Source organism: Simochromis diagramma, unplaced genomic scaffold (assembly GCF_900408965.1).
Source record: "Simochromis diagramma unplaced genomic scaffold, fSimDia1.1 OVJJ01000602.1, whole genome shotgun sequence".
Classification (NCBI taxonomy): Eukaryota; Metazoa; Chordata; class Actinopteri; order Cichliformes; family Cichlidae; genus Simochromis; species Simochromis diagramma.
The window spans coordinates 780,790-801,646 of record NW_024387040.1 but is presented as its reverse complement, the minus strand read 5'-3'; the positions used below and the strand labels follow the sequence as shown (position 1 = coordinate 801,646).

At 38.8% G+C, this 20,857-nt stretch overlaps 1 protein-coding gene across 5 annotated transcripts; it reads right to left on the bottom strand.

Moving 5' to 3' along the window:
• Positions 1 to 1,660: 1,660 nt before the first annotated feature.
• tlcd4a (TLC domain containing 4a) lies at positions 1,661 to 20,857 on the bottom strand. 5 transcript variants are annotated; one of them, XM_040044071.1, is made up of 8 exons: positions 19,499 to 20,147; positions 14,155 to 14,324; positions 13,269 to 13,358; positions 12,032 to 12,090; positions 11,716 to 11,810; positions 6,305 to 6,378; positions 5,694 to 5,728; positions 4,898 to 5,187 (listed from the first exon to the last, which is right to left on the bottom strand). In XM_040044071.1, the coding sequence occupies exons 2-8, from the start codon at positions 14,307 to 14,309 to the stop codon at positions 5,009 to 5,011; spliced, it is 687 nt and encodes a 228-aa protein (XP_039900005.1). In that variant the 5' UTR covers positions 14,310 to 14,324; positions 19,499 to 20,147; the 3' UTR covers positions 4,898 to 5,008. The 5 variants fall into 5 exon arrangements, with proteins under 5 accessions (XP_039900003.1, XP_039900002.1, XP_039900001.1 ...); XM_040044069.1 differs by lacking the exons at positions 5,694 to 5,728; positions 19,499 to 20,147 and adding an exon at positions 20,157 to 20,857 and having other exon boundaries at positions 1,661 to 5,187; XM_040044068.1 differs by lacking the exons at positions 5,694 to 5,728; positions 19,499 to 20,147 and adding an exon at positions 20,165 to 20,856 and having other exon boundaries at positions 1,661 to 5,187.

Below are 20,857 nucleotides of genomic sequence, written 5' to 3'. Positions count from 1 at the left end.
AATTTACGTTCAACCAGGAGTTGGAACCTGTCTTAACTGACAGGACTGAACAAACTAACTGAAGCGATGTTATAAAAGAGAGTGGGTCAAGATTACTCCACCCTATGAGATATGAGAGGCCAATAAAGTCATACAGAAACAGTATGTCCAGGTGCTTCAAGTTATTGCTGCTGAAAGTGGATCTATAAGCTACTGAATCATGTAGGTTTTTTCATACATTATTTCTTTTAAACGTTAAAAACAAATAAATAAATAATAAAAGGGTTTAATGATGTCATGTGTTGTTTATCATCCCAGTAGGTATTTCAGTTATTTTAGAACCTGCTAAGGAACAGGTGATTTTTTTTTTTTTATTACATCCTGATACTTAAGATTGAAAGAGGGTGCACATTTATTCCTATACTGGTGCAAAGACATGAAGCTGTGAACGCAGAGTTCATCACAATACTGAGCAAAATAATTATCACCACGGTCATGATTGTGCAGTCCTTGTCGGTGGCATACGATAATAAACATGCATTATGTTGAATACGCTTTTCCATGGAAAGCACGTTTGACATATCTTTAACCTTATCTGGATTCACCAACCTAAGCAGCCACCTTAAGCAATCGGGCCACTAATTCACACTAAGGTTGTTTACCTGAATATCAGCGCAAGGTTTCCCGGTGTGGCGATCAGCACTCACACTAAAGGGGTGGTGTTGACTGCATGAGCAATCACAAACATCGATGGGTCTACGGGCAGCAGACTGTGTTTTTCAACCAAAGAGCAAAATTCTAACTACAAAAATAGGAGTAGATCAAACGCATATAGTAATAGAAGATGAAAGCAACACATTCTGCACTCACTGCACCGTCATCAAGGCACTAGATCTGACTGTAATTATAGCCATGTATCCCACAAATTAATGGGTTGCTTTGTGAGATAATGTCGGCCTTATTTTTGCATCTGCAAACCCGGTGGTATAAAACAGGGCTACAGTCAAGAGCAAAAATAAAAAGAGAATAAAACCCGCACAGAACTGTTTTTACTGGATGCTTACTTAAAAAGGGAAAACAGTGAGCATTTATTATTAAGGCTTGTCAGATTAAAAAAAAAAAAAAAAAAATCTCTAAAATCTACTGGGCCTCTTACTATTTGGGGCAATGACAGCACACACATCCCTGTAGTGAGACCACAGTGAGTAGTAATACAGTATAACACTCATCTCGTGGCTCATCTGACACATTAGCTCTCATGACCAGAGCTTCTGGACTCTTGATCCTAATCAACCAAAAACAAAATAAGACAGATGTTCAATTTTTCCTGTTTTCACCAGCAGGGGGCAGAAATTACACTGTTGAGGCATAAGTATGTCATTCTATGCTAGACCTTTTGAAACAATACATATTTTGATATTTTTTATTATTATTATTATTATTATTTATTATTTAGTATTTGTATTTATCAGGTTGCATATCTGCTTTATCCATATACGCTTTACCATCTTAAGATTTAATGGTATTGTAAGACATGCAGGTTCTTTGGAGCCTAACAGGCATTTCTATTGTATCCAAAATAGTTTTCACTTGAAATGGCCACTTAGTGTGTAAGGCATGCTTGCAAAAATCATGAAAAACTATGTCACTGAATATGCCAAGTCTCCATCAGACACTTAAAATGAGTTAATTTGGCATTTATTGTTGAGAGGAAAAAAAAATAATGTAAATGACAAATATTTCTAATCTCCAGCACATCCACAGAATGTCACCACACACTCCATCTACTCACATCTCCTCCAAACATTGAAAAGAAACGTCAACACATTTTAAAATAACTCGCAGCAGCACCAGGCTCTCTCAGTCACTGAAACGTCTCCTTCGTTCATATTAATAAATTAAAGACAACTGTCCACATACAATTCATGATGCTCATAAGATTAATGTTTATTTGCACTGCCCAAACTGTTATAAACTGTGAGGATTAGTATTCAAGTATTCCCTTTCCGTTTATTTCTGTGCTGGATATTATCCTAAATATCTGGTTCTGTGAGTTACCTAATGTGGCACAGTACAAGAATAACATTTAAGTAAACATTATGTACATGTACTAACAAAAAAAAAGAAATAAAAAACAAAAACTTGCAAATGTATATTTGCTTACAGTGCAATCCCCATGCAATTCCACATGCAGTTATAGAAGATGCCTGAAGAAGACCTTATTGATCATGCATGAGCTTGTGGCCTGCCATCCAAATAATAATGTATTATTTCCATCCAATTTCAGCGAAACATCAAATGACAACCCCTCCTCATTTTATGGTAGTGATATTCACCTGCAGAGAAGATGACGTCCGACAATAGTTTGCCAAAAAAAAAAAATATTAGCACATTAAAAGAATCTCATTCCATCACAACAGGACAAACCAAACCGGGCCTTGCCACTCTGCAACCAGCCACAGCATGCAGACATGGTAATGTAAATAGAATCAATCAGAACCATGGTTGCAAATTGGCACAACTGTATACAAAACATTGAGGGAAAATGGACAAATAAATATTGTAACCTCATGGTGAACATATGCATTTACCATGGAGTAGCAATGGTTTAAGCACTGGCACAAACAGATCAACAAAAACAACAACAAAAAGCACACAAACAACCAGCCTTAACAAACCCCTCAATCTGTCATTTGACACTATATAACAAATGCCAAAAAACAATCACATTAGACAGGCGTTGGTAAAGGAAAACAAGTAAAAATCACTGAAAAGCAACATTTTTTTCCAGTGGTGTCAGCTGGGTGTAACAAAGTCTTCACTGTGCAATCATGTTATTTTAAAAAGGCAACAAAATCAAATGCCGAGCATAAAAAGGCAGACTTTAAAACTAACATTCCCTGTTTCTGTGACATAAAACATGACAGAAGTGTTTGATGTATAGCTCATGTAAAAGGTGCAACAAATATTCAAGTAGATACCACAAATCTTCAGTGAACTGCTATGACTTAAACTGAGCAGTTGACCTTTGCCAATTTACCGAAAGATTCCCAAGTTCTGTATTGTATGATTAACATAAATGAGTTTAAGTAGAATTATGTTAAAAACAAACAAAACCCATTGTTCAAATCTTTCCATGTATGTCCACTTGAGTGAAAAATCCTTGTAGCGATCCAATAAACAGGACCCACAACACCATGTATGGGACCCTTAGGAGTGAATTGAAAGTCATACATGACACAAAAGCTATTACCATTAACACAAAAATTTTGCCACCTGAAATACTGATTGTCGTTGACTTTACATTAAACTACGGCTCTGTTTAAAAAAGAAAAGTTAAAAAAAAAAAAAAAAAAAAAAAAAAAGATCTTAAACGTCTCCTATATGTAAAGGATTTGTATCTTCCTGGGTGAATAAAATCTAAACAAAAATGCTGAAACTGAAAATTATTGTGTTATGCTGTTACAAGACTTTTGCTCTTCATGTCTCAACTTTTGAAGTATTTCGCTGCCATCGATTCAAGATTATTCAGTGTCTACTTTTGATGTTTTGTTTCAATGTGCCAGCTAAAATTGTACACTGCAGGATTGGCAACAGCTAGAAAAGTACAGAATTAAGTTTGCGGCCAAAAAAAAAAAAAAAGCCAACAAGTAACACTCAGAAGGGCAAACCAACATTAAATGTCAGGTCAACTAAAGCGTTAAAACATTTTCTGTGAAAATCTGGGTTTTGTTGAATTTGTCATATTTGTCTATGGGCCCTGACTCAGTTGAGTTTCACCTCTCTACATTCATTTTATAATGCAAAACTAAGAAAATGTGGAATAAAACACTTCAGCAACACACTTTTTAAAAGCAAAGTGATCAGTTTGTATACATAACTTGGCTGGATTAACATCTGATGATGCGCTTGAATTTCTTATTGTACAGACACCACCAGTAACATTCACTTTCCCTTTTAGTATTTCTAAGGTACTCTGCACATCTCCTTTTAAATAATACCAGTTAATTAATATCCTATGTATCTTTAAAATCCTATGTACTTCGACTCCAGCAAGACAAAAGTAAGAAAATGCATATATGTACCGATTCGTCTTCAACCCTACGTTTAAAATGAACATATATGACTTCTGTTATTCTGATAGACTTTAAATGCTGGTTTGTATCTGCGCATTTTGGCACTCTCAAAAGAACATCTCACTCTCTGGAATTTCACTTCCTGGTTAAATAAAGGTTAAAAAAAAATTAAATTACAAGGGGTTGAGTGATTAAAAAAAAATTAATTTAATTAAAAAAAAATAAAATCACAAATTCTTCTGAGACTGCACTTGATGGAATTTGATTATTTCTTAATCCCATATCCCTCAAATGGCATCTAACAAGGATTTTATGACACTGACCATCAATGTGGATTCACAAAATGCTTTGGAGGTTTCCTCACATATTTACCTCACCAACACCTTCTATTTCATCGTTTTCATTCTGAGACTCAGACAGCAGCATTAATACAAAAGTCTTTTGTTGATCACGAAGTTCGTAAAGAATGGTAAACTTTTTGACAATTTGTCGTTGGGCTAACAGCCGCTTTGTCCCGGGATGACCTCTTCTGGTAAATCCTTCACAAGAAAAATAATTGGCCATGCACACAGTATTGCTAAGAGGTCATTTCATGGCTTTGGGATGGCCATTTTAAATGGTCCATTGGTACATCTCGGTCACTGTGCCTGCTTTCAAGTTCCCTCACTGCATGTGGTCTTGTAATCTCAAGTCCCAGGTAGGCTGCTAATGAAGCAGCCTTGCATGCCAGGGTCCAACTTGCTACGAGCCACTGCACATAGTGTTGTCAGTGTTTCTGCTGTGGCATGTTCTCACCAGTGACACCTGGTTCTCTTAATCCGTCTTGCCGTTTTCCTGAGGTGTGCCAGCTTTGCTCCGGTGTGCTGATCGTAGGACCTTGTAACATCCACGGGCGATCTTATGCATCCACATTATGTTCATAATGTCCAAGCAGATGCTGGAGCAGATCCAGGCTACACGACCACCCCATGGCACCAGGTAGAAGGCCTCAGTGCCATAGACCGCATACATGCGACTGTAGTAGACTGGCATGACACCGATGCGGACGAGGAAAAACACCACTGCCATGGCAACGCCATTTGCCATGTTGGGCCGGGAGGACTTGGGATAACCCAACACCTCAAAGAACCATCTGAACACAAAACATGTAGACAGGAAATTACCATGAGTTCATTAAACTTTCTAGTAGAAGACCTTATGATAGGCGATCCAGACTTAATTTTTTTTTTTAAATAAATTAACTAATCCATTAAGTTTAAGAACCAGTAATAATCATTTGGTTTACCAAAGATCTTGGGTAAACCAAGAGATGTTTTATCCTGTGCTGTAGCACGATAAATATCTGACTTTAAAGAACTCGTCTTAAGTAACTTTTTGGAAATATTTAGCAATCAGTAAGTGTGTGCGTGGTAACTATACCTTGGCCAGCAGGGTATAATTTCAATATTAGTCAAGTCTAAGCCATATGTGATCTTCTTTGTGCCAGAACTCAGGTTAAAAAGGGCCTCAGTTACACAGGCCTACAGAATGGCCTACAGACTCCCCTCAGAATCTCCAGTCACTGGGGAAAAACCTTGTTGATTGTTGTGGGGGCCAGTGATTTGTCTAAAAGACACCAGCGCATCTGTGAACACTCACCATTTATTCTCCAAGCTGTAGTGTAGCTGTGAAACCTGCAACACAAACTGGAGCTCATTCACCTTCAGAGTAAAACTTTCAAATGTGCCAGTTACAGGGGTAAAGCACAACAGCTTATGTTGCTCTTTTTCAGTTCTCACTACAGCTTAGCAAGTAGTTTCCAAGTGTTTGCAGACAAGTAGGTATCTACCATCCAAACTACTGGCAGCCACGGCAACCTGCTAGCAACTAAAGCAATTGAAAGGTGGTTTTCAGTGCAGCGTCACACATCTCTTGGTGACCAATAACACTTTAGCGACTGCTAGAAACCTCCAGAAACCACTTGAGGAATCTGCATTTTTATTTGACAACTGGTGGTTGACTTGCATGACTGGGGCCTTAAACAGAGTTTTCTGTCAACAGGTGGAGATTTGAGCGCCTAAACACACACAGTCATCCATATGATAATCCTAAATATAGGCTGAAGGAAGACGCAAAAGTAGAAAAGGTAGGATATTCTTAACTGTGGCTGTCACCTGAGATGCATTCCACTTGCTAATGACCAAGGTAAATATATAAAAAAAAGACCTAAAGATACCTGAAAAACAGGTCATAAGCAAGCTAGTACATACCGCTGGTTTACACACGGTGTAGAAAACTCAGCTAGCAGGCGGAAGTTAGCAAAATAAGGCAACATTCCTTGGCCCTGGAAAAACAAAATGAGGACAGGAAGACAACAAGACATGAGAGGAACAACAACAATTCCACTGAAGAATGATGGGCATGATGCTGGTGCACCACCGGGTCAACACAAACACCATTTCTTACCAAGACTGAGACATCAGCAGTTATATGTATTAAAACAAAGATTTAAAGAAACCACAGCCTTAACCATGTGCAACTATGTTTAATATTGTCCTAAGTAGTTCAAGGTGTTGTCCCAAAAAGACAGTCGTCTCCTTCAGAGCAGAAGGGTATTCCTTTATTTTTGCAGTCCAAAAATTACACTGTCACCTGAGTCCATTTCACAGAGGAGTCCTTCCTTATTGTAAAAAGAAACTCATCATAAAGAGATAATAAAGAATGATTATACAAAATAACAATCTTCTGTTATTTTGCAGTGCAAATGGATTAAAGTTACAGTGGTCAATTATTTCTTTGGAATTAAAATTGAGAAAAAAAACAAAACAAAAGAAGACTCCCTCAATCTGGGCAGTTACTCTGAGCAAAATCAGATTATATAGATCATCCACAAAAAATTAGTTTAGTTTCTGTTAAGACAAAAATATTTTAATTTGCAACAATATCTTTATTATCAGGTAATCCTTAAAACCCAAAACAATAGGCGATATATAGAAATGCCCACACAAAATGTAGCATTTTTGCATTATCTGAGTCACCAACACAACAATCATTAAAAAACAAAACAAAAAAGCATTGTAGCATAAAAGGCCGTTCATCTAAATAACAACAACAATTAAAAAGAGCACATATCAGAAACAGGACTTGATATATATGCACTGTACAACTATAAAAACATTCAGCCAGCCACTATTTCAAGGAGCAATCAGAAGCCATGCAGAGTATAAAGCAATACATTTGACTGCCAAACATGTCATTACAGGATTAGGTGCTGAATTCTACTATTTTGTGAAACGGATGATCTGCAGCAGGTTTCAACTGCTACAGTAGTTGAAACCTGCTGCATCAATATAATCATTGGGAAAGTTAGAGGCAATAATAAGGGAAAGATTCAAATAAATGTGATTCATGATTGAGAAAGTGCATTAATTAGAATGAAGTGTAATGATCTCAATCTCGATTTCTGCTGCAATAAGACTGTTTGACTCAGCAGTTTGAAAACTATTTTTTTTTGTTCCCGACTGCTGGCTACAAACTCAGCACAGAACACAGCTCAAATTAAGGATGCAGAATTCAAAGTTATTTGGCCAGCAGCCTAACTTTTACAGAAAAGACTTACCGTCAGGGCTGTAACAAAAGTTGGTCAAAGAAACATACTTACTGTGTGATACAAACAGTTTACAATTACAAGAAAAGGTTTGTAAACCCTTAGGAATTCAACAATAATTACTCATAAAAATGTGGTTTGATCTTAATCCAAGTCACACTCAACAAAAACAGTTTGACTAAACTAATAACACCTATAAACTGATTCTGAATAATAACTCAGGTCCAGTCCAAAAGTAACTAAATTTAGTGTCTCCTAGAACCTCCGTTGGCAGTAGCCATCTTTATCAAATGTTTCCTGTAGCATGATAATGAAGCTTTCTAATCGATTACCAATTTTCTTCCATTTATCCAATTTAGGGTCATGGGGCCTGGAGCCTATTCCTGGTGTCAAAAGGTGAGAGGTGGAGTACAACCTGTACAGGTTGCCAGTCTACCACAAGAATAAACAGAGAGAGGCAACCATTCACATCAATGACCAGTTGCCAATTAACCTAACAAGCATGTCTTAGGCCTGGGGAGAGGTCGGAATACCCAGAGAGAACTCAGGAAGGCACAGGGAGAACATGCAAACTCCAAACCGAAAGGTCTCTGCAGTACAGTGGTTATGAACCCAGCGCCGCCTTCCTGTTAAAAGTCATTCCAAAGTTTGAACATAATGAACAATGACTGCAATGTCCAGTCACATGGTAAAGAAGCCACAACTCAAAACTGGAGCTTTCGGATAAGCACTTTTTTCACCATATCCTATGAGTTACTGTTCAATAAAGCTGTGAAAAGCATAGCTGTTTCTTTATTAGTTTAGTCAATTGTGTTTGCCTGCAATTGTGACTTGGATGAATATCACACCACATTTATGAGAAATCAATGTAAAATTCCTAGAAATCCTTCACAGATTCATAAACCTTTTCTTGTAACTGTATATTCCCATCTAGCATTAGCATGCTAGTACCTCTAGGAACTGGTAAGTCCATACTGTGACTGGGCATCATAGCTGCTCAGTACAACACAAGAGCAATAACAGCAGACAAGACAGGAATAAAAAAAAAAAGTCCCCATCTAGATCAAGACCTGCTCTGGGTTTCTAAATGACAACTTTTTGGTAGTTTTTGCATGAACGGAGATGACACAACCCAACTTCATCTTGGTAGTTTTTGCATGTAAGGTTTGAAGAGGGGCCATTTATGTTAAAGTCAGCAAAGGACAGACAGACAGACAGACAGATATATTAGAAGGAAACAAAAAAATAAGATGCCACAACACAAAGCAAAGAAGAAGCAACACTTACAACACTGAGAAAAACGAAAGCATGCATCCAATATTTTTGAGAAGCTACGCTTAACTTTTAAATAAGCACAAAAGGCTGCCACACAAAATAATTAAATTACTTGAGCAATATTTGTGATTGGCTACTTAATAGAAAAGCATAACAAAAAAAAATTACATTTTGCATTTTTTTTTTACTAATATTTCTCAATAGGAGTCAGTTTAGCTAGAGCTATGTGCCTTGTGTAATGTTTTTGTTTCATTGGAGTGCAATGGTTCTGAAAAATCTGCACAATCCACAACCTTGTTGGCCCATGATGCCCTATCCATTGCCCCCACTGTTGAACTTCATTACGTTACAAATGGAGACAGTGATAGGATATTTTAATAAAGTTAAGGTTCAAGTAGCAACAGAGAAAGTTAATGCAATGATATTATTAAGATTACGTGACAGCCATGGCAGATCTGAAGGCATTGCTACACTAGCTTCATCTAACTTTGGGGACATTTCGGGTGTGTTAGCAAAGCTTTGTGGTGAAATAGCTCAACTGTAAAAGCATTTTTAGAGTGCTTATTTAGTGTAAAATGCATGTGTTTGAATGCAGGCTAAGAAATATAGGTTGAGAAAGAGTTTCGGTAATGTGTATGTGCAATGATATGCTAATTAGCCATGTGCTCATGTTGCATAAGCTAGTTAGCATGTGCAGCAGTTATCTCTCAGTCATCCTACAAAGTATGAACTGTGGAACAGTGGATTTAGAGTTTTGACATAAACAGTTCCACATAAACACATTCAACACATTTAACTAATAAGACTTTGACAACATATGACAAATCTGGGTGGGAACAAAACTAAATAAAATGAAAATGACATCAAAGGTTAGCCAACTTTTTGGGGGTGATTACAACTAATTTATTACGGCTACATTCATGCTGCTGTTCCATGTGCATTTCAGATCTAGTCTGAGAAAAAAAAAAGTCATGAGTGTCCAGTAACAGTATGGCCTACTTCATCTCATTTACCGAACTGTTTTAGATACAGTCGTTCCGTTTCTACAGATACGACTAGATTTACAGTCAGTGTTAAGTCAGAATTTTAAACCAACCATATGACACCATTTTACTGCCATTACTAACACAATTATTGTTCAGATACAGAAACACGGAAAGGTAATATTTCTCATTAGCAATGCTAAAAGATGGAAAAAGTAAATAAAATGTCTGTCAGATTAAAAAGAGAAAAGATAATCCGTAAATCCAGCCGCGACTAAAATAGACAAGAGCAGGGAGTGAGACGTAAATATGTAGAGTGTAAGCTTTACACTACATCTATCAGTGCCAAGTAATTAAAAACATCTTTTTAGATTTAAAAAAAAAAAAAAAAAAAAAAAAAAAAAAAAAAAAAGCAGCTTGATTAATTGGGGGCTACTATCAGAGTGATGCAAATTCCATGCCTTTCTGCATTTTTGCTCAATATAGAGAACTGAGAGCATTTATTTACTGTAACTGTAAAATAAAGTTCATGTAAGACTTTTTGGAGCACTAATTCATTTTTATCCCCCAGACTCCTAGAGTAGACCCTTGAGAATACATTCAGCATGGTATTTGAAAAACGGGCCTATCTATTATGCAATTGACTTTATCATCTTGGCATGGAGTGTAAGAGAGGAGCCAGGACTAGGCTCTGGCACAAAAGACAGACAAGCAGAAGCCAAGGTACTGTAGATAGGCAGGTAAGTAATTAAGAATGGTAAATACTTTTTGTTTTCATGCACAGTAACAGGACAGAAATCTCTGCCTGTGTAGAGCGCTTCAAAGCTACGAGCATGCACACAGTGGTTACAGTTGAGCATTCAGTTGTGCTAAGCTCAGAAAAGTTTAGCTTACACCAGAGTCACACAACATTTAAAGGGGGGGGGGTCAGTAAAACAAAAAGCACAGAAACTGTAAGGGCAAGGTGAGGGGGGAGGGGGGCAGGGAGAGGGTCATCAGCCAGTACCGTCACTGAGCATTCCATGCAAAAAATACCATAGTCATTCATTTCCCGTAATTATGCGACAGATCCTGGCAACCTAGAGGGTTTCAGATTGAACCAAGAGTGAACAGTGCCACCTACAAATGCTGGATAGAGTCACCATTGGCACACCAAAGTGTATGGCAGCAATGCAGCATACACAAGTTTTTATCTTTAATTGATTTTTTTTTTTTTTTTTTTTTTTTTTAAATACAATGAGCACCACTGATACAAGATCCAGCTTGCACAACAAACAGCTGATTTATTGTTTTATAAGGTACATCATGGCCAAACGGAAACGTCAAACTGAACTAAATCCCATCAAGACTATTACTGTTTTTCCTACAATTTTCACAACTCTGTTCAAGGTGTTAATGTGCCAATCAGCCATTTTCAGGAAAGGCATCAACCACCAAAGAACAGTTATCTTATTACTCGCACACTTGAATAATGCCAAAACTGAATGTTCTGCTATGGAAAAATAAAGAAACTAATACTGCTACTTACTAACTGATAAGAATGCTTTACTTTCTCTAGCACTTTTTCCCTTGCAATAAAATAAATAAAGACAGAGCTGAAGCTTTAACTATCTGAGAACTTATCTGATGTGTTTGCATGGGATTGATGTATCTCTTACACAGACCAAACTGGCTCTCCCTTGTACATATTAAGCTCACCTATGACTATCCATGGCTATGTATCACACCCAGCTGAAAAAGGACATAGCTGTTCACCCTTGGTTGTCTCTTTCCCATCTTGCCTGCACGTTCTGCTATTGGGCAATAGGGCACTCACCAGTACATAGTAGTAAGCATACAACGCTGCCAGATGATGAACTACAAAAAACTTGTCGCCTATTGCCTTCCAATAATAAAATATCAGCAGCAAATCTGGAAAACAGAAGAAGAGGGCAAAGAGGGACAGCATGTCATTGGTGTAATCAAGGCAATCTAAGTGCATACAGAACTATTTGGAAACAGCAGCTGGCACAGTATGGCTGAACCACAAATGTGTCATCAAGCATCAAAGTTTATCGCAAATTTATTATGTGCATGTTCTTTTTCACTCACTTTAACAAAATTATGCTGACAAACTGAAAGCTTTCTCTTACCCGATATGAGGTAGCCTGTTGTAATTGCGACGTTTGTCTTGACCAGTGTAGGATCTCCCCTATTGAAAAAATAAGAAATTAATTTGTACTGTGTGTGACTTACGCTTGATAAAATAGATTCTGACACAAGATGCGCAAAAGAATGAATCTACATTAAAGTGCGTGTGTGTACACATGTTGGGTGCAGTATTGTGAGGCAGAATTCACACTTTAGCCTCAGTCACATTGAAGAAAAAATAAAAATAAAAAAAATAAAAAAGGAGAGAGGGGGAAAAAAAACAAAAACAAACAAAAAACAAAACAAAACAAAACAAAACAAAAAAAAACACAACACGTCCAGAGGTTAAATGTACAATGCCTTCGAAACCACTGAGCAACAACGCGTGATTGCAAGGCAACTGCACAGGTTGCATGATAGCAACCTGTCTCCAAATTTGGACTGAGGTTAGCTCTGGTTTAGGCTACTTGTCTAGCTGTTGATTTTAGCATAGCATATGTACATTGTAATACATAATGCTAATAATTCTTTGTAATTTTTTAAATGTTATAATTGACTTTACAAACACATGGAGATTCAAAATTTCTAACTAATTTATGGTATTAAAAAAAGAGAACAAAAAAGAACAAGTAGATGTTAGCAACTCAAGCTAGCTAGCAAGTTAATGCTACCAGTAACTTCTATAAAAACAAAAACTGCAAGAAATAAAAAGAGTTCCAGGTGAATGTACAGTTATAGTTACAAATTATCTCAATATACTACAGCTACCAATGTTTCACTTTTACAAGGGAAAAGAAGACTGTCCTTTTACAAACCTAACACTAGCTTAAGCTATACACAGACTTGGCTTCCAACACTAAAGAGTAATTCCAGTCCAATAAAGAGCAGGGCAGGGTTACTAATAGTATAACTGATACAGATAAAAACTCAGATAAATAAGTTTTACACATTTAGCACAAAGACTGTAGTAGGTAGGTAATCGCCTGATTAGCCAAATATTGTAACCATTATAACTTTAACTTAATTATGCTCACTATTTGATATTGACACAAACCAGAAGCTGTCTCCCTTGCACACCTCTTCAGTATTTGGAAATTAAATTTAAAGCCTGAAAGGCATCTTTAACTACGCAAAGGGGACATTAATGCAGAAAAACATAACCTTCATTATGAAATAAACCAAAACTTTTGAGAAAAAAAAAAAGTTTAAAAATATTAACTTCCAAGCCAAAACTCTTACCAAACTGGATCTTCATTGACAGCATCATCAAAAAACAGAATGTAAAGACAGAATATTCCCACCAACAAGGCGTGAAACGTTGATACTGTCCTGAAATAAAAAGAGAAAAAACATACAGCCTTGATTATCTGCTCATCCCTGAAAAGGGCAGATGATGACACAGTAATGGATAATATACTTTCTATTCATTAAAAGTCCCTTGAAGCTGGTCTGTACTTCAGACAGAGGAATTTTTAGTACTCACCGTGGATCAACTGATTGCCTGTCACGACTGCACACAGATTCAGACCAATTAAACTAAGAGATTAAACACTGCTGAAGGGTCAGACAGAGCGGCGCACAGTCCCATTCAATCACTCAAACAGTGAGACAGTCCACGGCCCTCAGCAGTCAGACAGACCCTGACAGCCCCACTGTATAAATACAATACTGTGAAGTCATGGACTTTAAGAGGGATCCCTGAATTCCCAGCCTGTATCCCTTTCTAGTAATAATTCATTTTGATTTCCACTTTAAAATCACGTAGCCATTCTGCTTTCACAAGTGCTCTCACAGATAATGAACTCAGCAAAAACAGGACATGTAAGAGCAAGATTCATGGAAGCTGTACCAGGCTAGTTTAGTCTGATCATTCGGAATACCAATCTAGTTAATCTCCCCCATGTTGCTGGAATCTTACACAATAGCTGTAGAGAAAATATCGCAATGAATCCTACATGTGAGTCTTCTCTGAGTGGCACTGTAAATATGTGGGTTTAATGTTAGTAGACATGTTTGGACAGAGCTAAAACAAATCATCCTCTGTTAAACATAGAACAGTGTCACACTCCATGCAGCCCAGTGGAAGTAAATACTCATGACTAAGTGAGAGTAAGAGTTCGGTCACCTCGAGTTCCATTCCACCTTCTGCTTGTCGCTGAGGCCAAGGAAGCCAGGACTGATGCGTACAGACAACCAGGGGCTGACTCTGTGGAAGAGCCACTGGAAGGTGAAGAAGCTGGTCACCGAGATGACGAGAATAAGCTGGTTGAAAGGGTCCATGGCCACCCAACCTTACTGCAAGAGAGAGTGAAGGGTAATGGTTAGACAATATGAACAGTTATTTTTTAAACAACATTAACCTGAGAAAAAAAAAAAAAAAAAAAAAGGAGAGAGAGTATGCAATGAAATGTTGCACCAGTATTGACCCTGTGAATACACCATCACTTGAAGCACCGAAAACATGCCTACCTGAAAATCCACAACTAAATACATCAAATCAAACCTGTCAGTAAGGCCCACGGGTCTTAAACAGAAAAGGTGTCTTAAACCTTGAGGAACAAGAGAGAAATGACCATGTAGCCACGTTTTTGACTCCATCTACTTACTAATTCTCAACTGCAAACCTCTTAAGTATAAGTAGTCATCAAATCCATTTCATCTACCTTTTCAAATCTTCAGAGCTTGCACTGAAATCTGAATGATTAATGTGAATTTCTGAATGGCAGCCCAATGTGTAACGACACAGGAACCGCTTCAGGCGGAAGCAGAAACTTTGGGTAGAAGGCAAAAGTATAAAGACTTCCTGTGTGCGCGCTGACATCAGACTCTGTGGTTTCAGCACATCCGTATAAAGTCCAACACACTTTCTTTTCCCTCAAGTTCTACATTACAGATGTGTATCTATTGTAAGGCTTTTAAAATAAGCAGTGACAGAGAATTGGAAATACACAATTTAATTTGCTTTTAACAGACTCCTGACTTAAATCGCCCCTATTTGGAGGGCAGGGATAAGGAGTCATAAAAGCCATTTACATACTATCCAACTTTATGCTGCAATATAGATGACATGCAAAGTGCCATACCCGACACAATCCATTCCATCAAAATTCCCCTCATTATTTCTAGCATCTTTTTCCGCGAGCTGCACATTGCAAAGCAGTTACACTGAAGCATTTGCACAACTGCATGACATGCATGCATTTTCGTCTACACTACCTGCATCTGCTTTCATTTTTCACATTACAACGGATCAATCAAGTACCTGATATATTTGCAGAATCAACAACGCTGTTTGAATTAAAATCCTATCAGTAGTCGTTCCTAGCTAAGACGTTTATGATGAGTATCTAGAACTTCCTTTTCTGGATCTGTTTGTCCAGTTTGAACTTTGTAGGTTGGATTGAAAATTATCCTTTGATGTTTTTTGTATTTTAATTTAACCCCCCAGCCTTGACAAATGTCTCTCCACCAGCATCAACAACAGTAGCACAATTTCTGCAACTGGATCTATGAACCCATTAAGGATTTCATAATAGAACATGTGGTAATGGCTGCAACAAAAGTATAACAGTGACTACAGATGGCCTGATGTGAAAGGGAAAGGACTGTGTGCACTGACGAAAAACAGACACAGCCCGTTGTTTATTCACAGATCAGCGAATAAAGGACAAGCTTGAAATCAAGTATTCAAAACGCTCTGATAGATATAGTTGCTGCTGAATATTCTTTCCCTAAAGCTGGCCTCATTCTCTGGGAGATGAATCTGTGAATGTCACTGAATCACTCACACTCACATTATGAATAATCACCTCTACACAGGGAGGAAGCGGGACATGTCCAGAGGCAAGTGCTTTGTGTGGGATGTAGGTCTCAGAAGCACTTTCAAATACAGCATATTCATTCTCCAGCAATAACAGTACGTGGCTTAAACGTTACAGCTCTATGGAAGTGTTTCAACAAGCAATGAAATGTTGCACCATATACTTATGTAGCCAGAAAACTAGGATACTGATTGATAATAATTTTTGAAATTATAAAAGAGATTATCAGCATGCTCACAATTCATCCACAAGGGGACACTGTCGATGAAATATTTCTTAGCAATGTAAAGCTTAGCAGCACACCAAGGTCAGTGTATTGTGTAGATTGTGTGTCATGCCACTGGATATGTGCAAACTTTGACCTGCTTGTAGGACTAAAGGGAAATTCAAAGAATGACCAATAAAATGTATCCATGAACTGTTCGAGCAAGAGTGACAACAACACATGATGCAAGTGATTCTATAGTTGTCAGACAATTATATCACCAGCGCTTCACATCAATATAATTTCCCTGCGCTGTGCAGAAGAAAACTGTAAAGAAAGAAAACTGAAGGGTCACGCTCTAATTAAATCCTATGACACCCATATATATCCATGTTTAAAATACCTTCTGTTCTTTTTAAACACACAAATAAAACACAAGAAAACATTAAAATACTATATTTGGTTCCAAGACATTTCAAATCAGACTTAAAGCAAGGCCAAACTTGACAATAAGTCTTCGTTTCAGCAGCTCACTTATTCTACACTGACCATGGCACAGCTCTACAGCATATGATGCAATTTTCCTCACGGGATCAGTATGCTGCAACCTACCACTTTGCAAGTCCAACTGCTACTTCCCCACTTCAGCATACGCTTCAAGGCCCCTTCAGCTCACATAGGTAACTACCCAAGCAGCCAACTCTTATGCCCTCCACCAGCATGCTCTTGTGATCTTATCAAACCCCACACAGGCTCTGTGTATTCTGGCCATCTCTTTCTCCATGAAAAGTGAAACCCACGTCAACATGTCTGCTTTCTTCAAAAACCTCTGACATCATGTAACCTGCTTTATGGGGAAAATCAGGAGGGCTTCCTGGAATCAATGCTACTTTGACCCACATAGTGCCAATGAAACATTACAACTCACCTACAACTTTTTAAAAGGGAAGTTTACTCCCTTATTTTGGAAAGGAGGTCAGGGAATTCAAAAACAAGAACTTCACAGAAAAATGAAATAAATGTCAGCGAGTCCAGACCACTGAACTGCTTTATGTTAGATTTAAGATATTTGCATAAGGCCAGTGCCAGTCGTTGGTAAGAAGCAAAGTCAGTTACATTTGAAAGGCATATTTACATCCCCCAAGCAACAAAACAGAGCATCTCCCAGTACAAGCACGCAAAACACATATCTCAGTCCCAGGAGCTCTGGCCTTGGTGATTACATACCTGCATTTGTTTCTGCATCACGTCAAAGAAATGTTTGAGGGCAAACGGTGTGCTTCACTAAAGCACTATAGTAAAAGGGGAAAAAAAAAAATCACAAGGGAACTTAAAGGCCAAAACCAGAATTCTCTCCTTTAGGTAGAAGGTAGAAAGACTTTTGTTGCTAAAGGGACGCTTGAAGAGCCAACATAGTGATGATGGCCCCAGAGATATTTAAGTAAAGCTAATCCCTGTACTTCCTACAGGGAGTGAGGATTGTTTTTGGTATACACATGCATGTTTGTGCCCTACCCATGTCACACAGGGTCTTGCTGCCAAGGCAAACGGTTACACATATAAATGAGAGTGAAGCAAAAAGAATGCTGTGCAAATTAAGGACCGCACAAAGCACCAATAAAGCTACTATTTTTTAAGCAACAAATGTTTCCTTTGCAATTACAGCACAACAGAAACACTGGTGTATAGATTATGTCAACTTGAGGTGCATATTCATGTTCATCACAACCAGCATTTTATTGCATTAGCTTAACCGACAAAAGCCCAGAGATAACAGGTATCACAGTAGCGCTTATCAACTTTCTCTGTTAAACCGGGTTTTCTGCTTCAGGCTCTGCACACTTAGAGAAGCGCCTTCATGAGTTTCACACCTCATTTGACTGATTCTTATGGGTTTAGCCAATCAAAAATTGTATCAGCTGATAATGATGATGGAAAAGCTACTTTTGGTTGTTCCCTTGCCACAAGGAGTCACAAAGGGGGTGGCTTTGTTTTGATATGGCATTTTTTTTAAGCCGGCTGCCCTTTCTGAAGGAACCTGGAAGGTGATCTGTGTCTCCAGCTGAAACTGGCGATGCTGCCATTAATGCGCTGTTGATAAAAATGGTGATAAAAGATCTACACCGAGTGTTGAAAATATAACGGATATGCAACACTGTTGAAAATAAGATGAGACATTAGTGCTGCAGAAATTCATTAATCTGGTGCTTTAGCCCACAGGACAGTAAAATAAATATTTTAATTTGAGTTCATTATTTTAATGCCGAGTGCGCTCTCAATGCTGCTGTGTATTTCTAACATGACTGATACACATTAAAGCTCTGAAACTTTAAACTGGATACATATAAACATTAAGTGTTACTGTCCCACAGCCTGACAGGAGACGTGGAGATGGCTTTAGTTTGTTGGGAAATCAAAAGTGAAAATGATTTTACTCAGTGAGATTCTTGGCATGTTTTCTGTTTTCTAGTAGCTGCAATCCCAGAAGTGTGAAAGAGACTCAGCAGCAAACTGGCAACAAGTATAGACATCTATACACTTCCTGCACCACCAGATTAAAACACTGGATGTTTACGGATTGGTGGTTTTAGTTACACATATAAAATGCATTCCTCCAGCAGAGAATCTATAATACGCTTCAAAAAGAAGAAGCAGTGAAAACGTGGCGCTCCCGGCGGATTTTAAACAGATTAGTTACCATGGTGGTTATCATAAGTTACCATGGTGACTTAGCCAAGTAAAATGACAGCCACTTTCGTGACAGAGAAAACTCTGACTTTAAGCTCGACATAGCCCGATAACCCACTGATCTCGCTTCACTACGGGAACCTCTGGAAATGTGGCTTGAATCACTTAAGCAAATTAAGCCTTCTGCAGCTCCAGGGCTATTTATTCCTTATTTAATGTTCTGTGCTGTCAGCAGCTTGGACAGAAAACACCAAATCGAGGCCCGCCTTCAAACTGAGTCTTGCCTAGAATTTCTGGGAAATGAAAGACACAAAACCGGAACAGGTTTCTTCCTGGAACACAGCTATGACAGTCCATACGTTCCTATAAAGACTGGCGTATGCGCTTGCGTAACACGGCTGAACCTCTTTTTTTTTAAAGAGGAAAAAAAAAAAGAAAAGAAAGCGACGAACCAATGGCACCACGAAAATAACCTGGGTAGTGCTGCATCGCCGCAGGATCGTCTGCTAAACATACGGTGCATGATCAAATGCCCGAAGCAAAGATGATTTTGACCAGATCTTCATTTCCTTTCAAACAAAGACGCGGGTATAAATAACACCACTCACAAGGCCAGTTTACGCCGCACTGACTGCATGCCTGCTTGCCTGGCCAGCTGCTGTAGCGTATGGAAAAGAAATGGCAGTGGCCTAGCCGTGTCATCGTATTGTAGCCTCGTATTTGACAGCAGACAAAATCATCCCAAACGGACCTACCTTATGACGTTCATTAAGATATCTGGCGTCTCCCCCTCTCTCAGCTCGTTATGGTTTCTGGACTCGCCTCCATAAGCGCTGAGCAAACGGCACAGCCGTGTCGAATCATTTTCTTGATAAACAGGACAGACCGCCTCCTGCTCCGCGCACACACTAGCTATTTGTGGGGGATGCGAAGGGGCTGGAGCTCTGTGCCAGTGCCTGTGCTGTGTTTACCGAGAATTCCCACCGACACCAAACGCGCATAATGCAGAGGTGCAGATCGTGCAGCTCGACGCTCGATTACAGAAATGATGGAGGGGGCGGTGTTGGTGAGCGACTTCTCTAACCAGCTCCCTCTCCCCGTCTCTCTCTATATCTCTCCCTCGTTCCTATAGGGCTCAAATTGCAGCTGAATTCTTAAAGAAACACACATGCTCACTAACCACCACAGTAGTCTGTCCAGAAACACTCACTGGATCTATTTATAGCCCGGGTTCGTTGAACTGATACAGACAAGATAACCAGCAAAGCGAAACTGCAGGCATGGCCTGCTGGTCTTTACTGGCTGCAGAGCTTCCGTATCGAATAATCTGAACGTGCCATGGGAGTATTTGTCATAAATTACTGCAGATTAAAATCACAGCAGATAATTAGATAATGCACAACGGCAATTCACCATCTTACTCAAGTCACTCGTGCCTGCAGATGCCAGCTATACGCCCATAAACAGAGGGGCCGATGACAGCTAAAATGGCCCGTGATTGCAAGGGTAAGCTGAACGAGGAAGTCTGGCTGTCTGCAGCCTAGAATCTAGATCGCTGCGAGCTGATTTGCAGATCAAATGGTCTAAGGCAGAGATCTCGAGAGCTACTGTCCTGCAGAGTTTAGATGCATCCCTAGTCCAACACAGCTGAATCAAGTGGTTGAATTATCTCTCCAGCGTGCCATCAGGTTTGGCAAAGGCCAGGTTACACGCCATTCATTTGATTCAGGTGTTTCGAAACAAGGATGCATCTAAAAGCTGCAGGACAGTAGCTCTCCTCTCGAGTACTGGAGTTGGAGACCCCTGGTCTAAGGTGTCACTGTTATATGCACTGCAACATTACACCAGATAAGAATTGGGCTTTCCACATTTCATCGATTTGAACATACACCTCTTAAAGTCATCAGTCCTACCGAAAGGCATTTAAAAGCCGATTAAGCGAAGGTTTACAGAGGTTTCCGGTTACAGCACGTTTAACAGGATCGTCAAGCATCTGTGTGTGGGCAGAGAGTACAAATCCATCGCTAATGTAAAGGTATTTCTTGGCTCTTGTTTGTCAAGGGCTGCCATGTTGGATCTCCGGGCTATGATAAACCCCCATTTTAATAACCTGA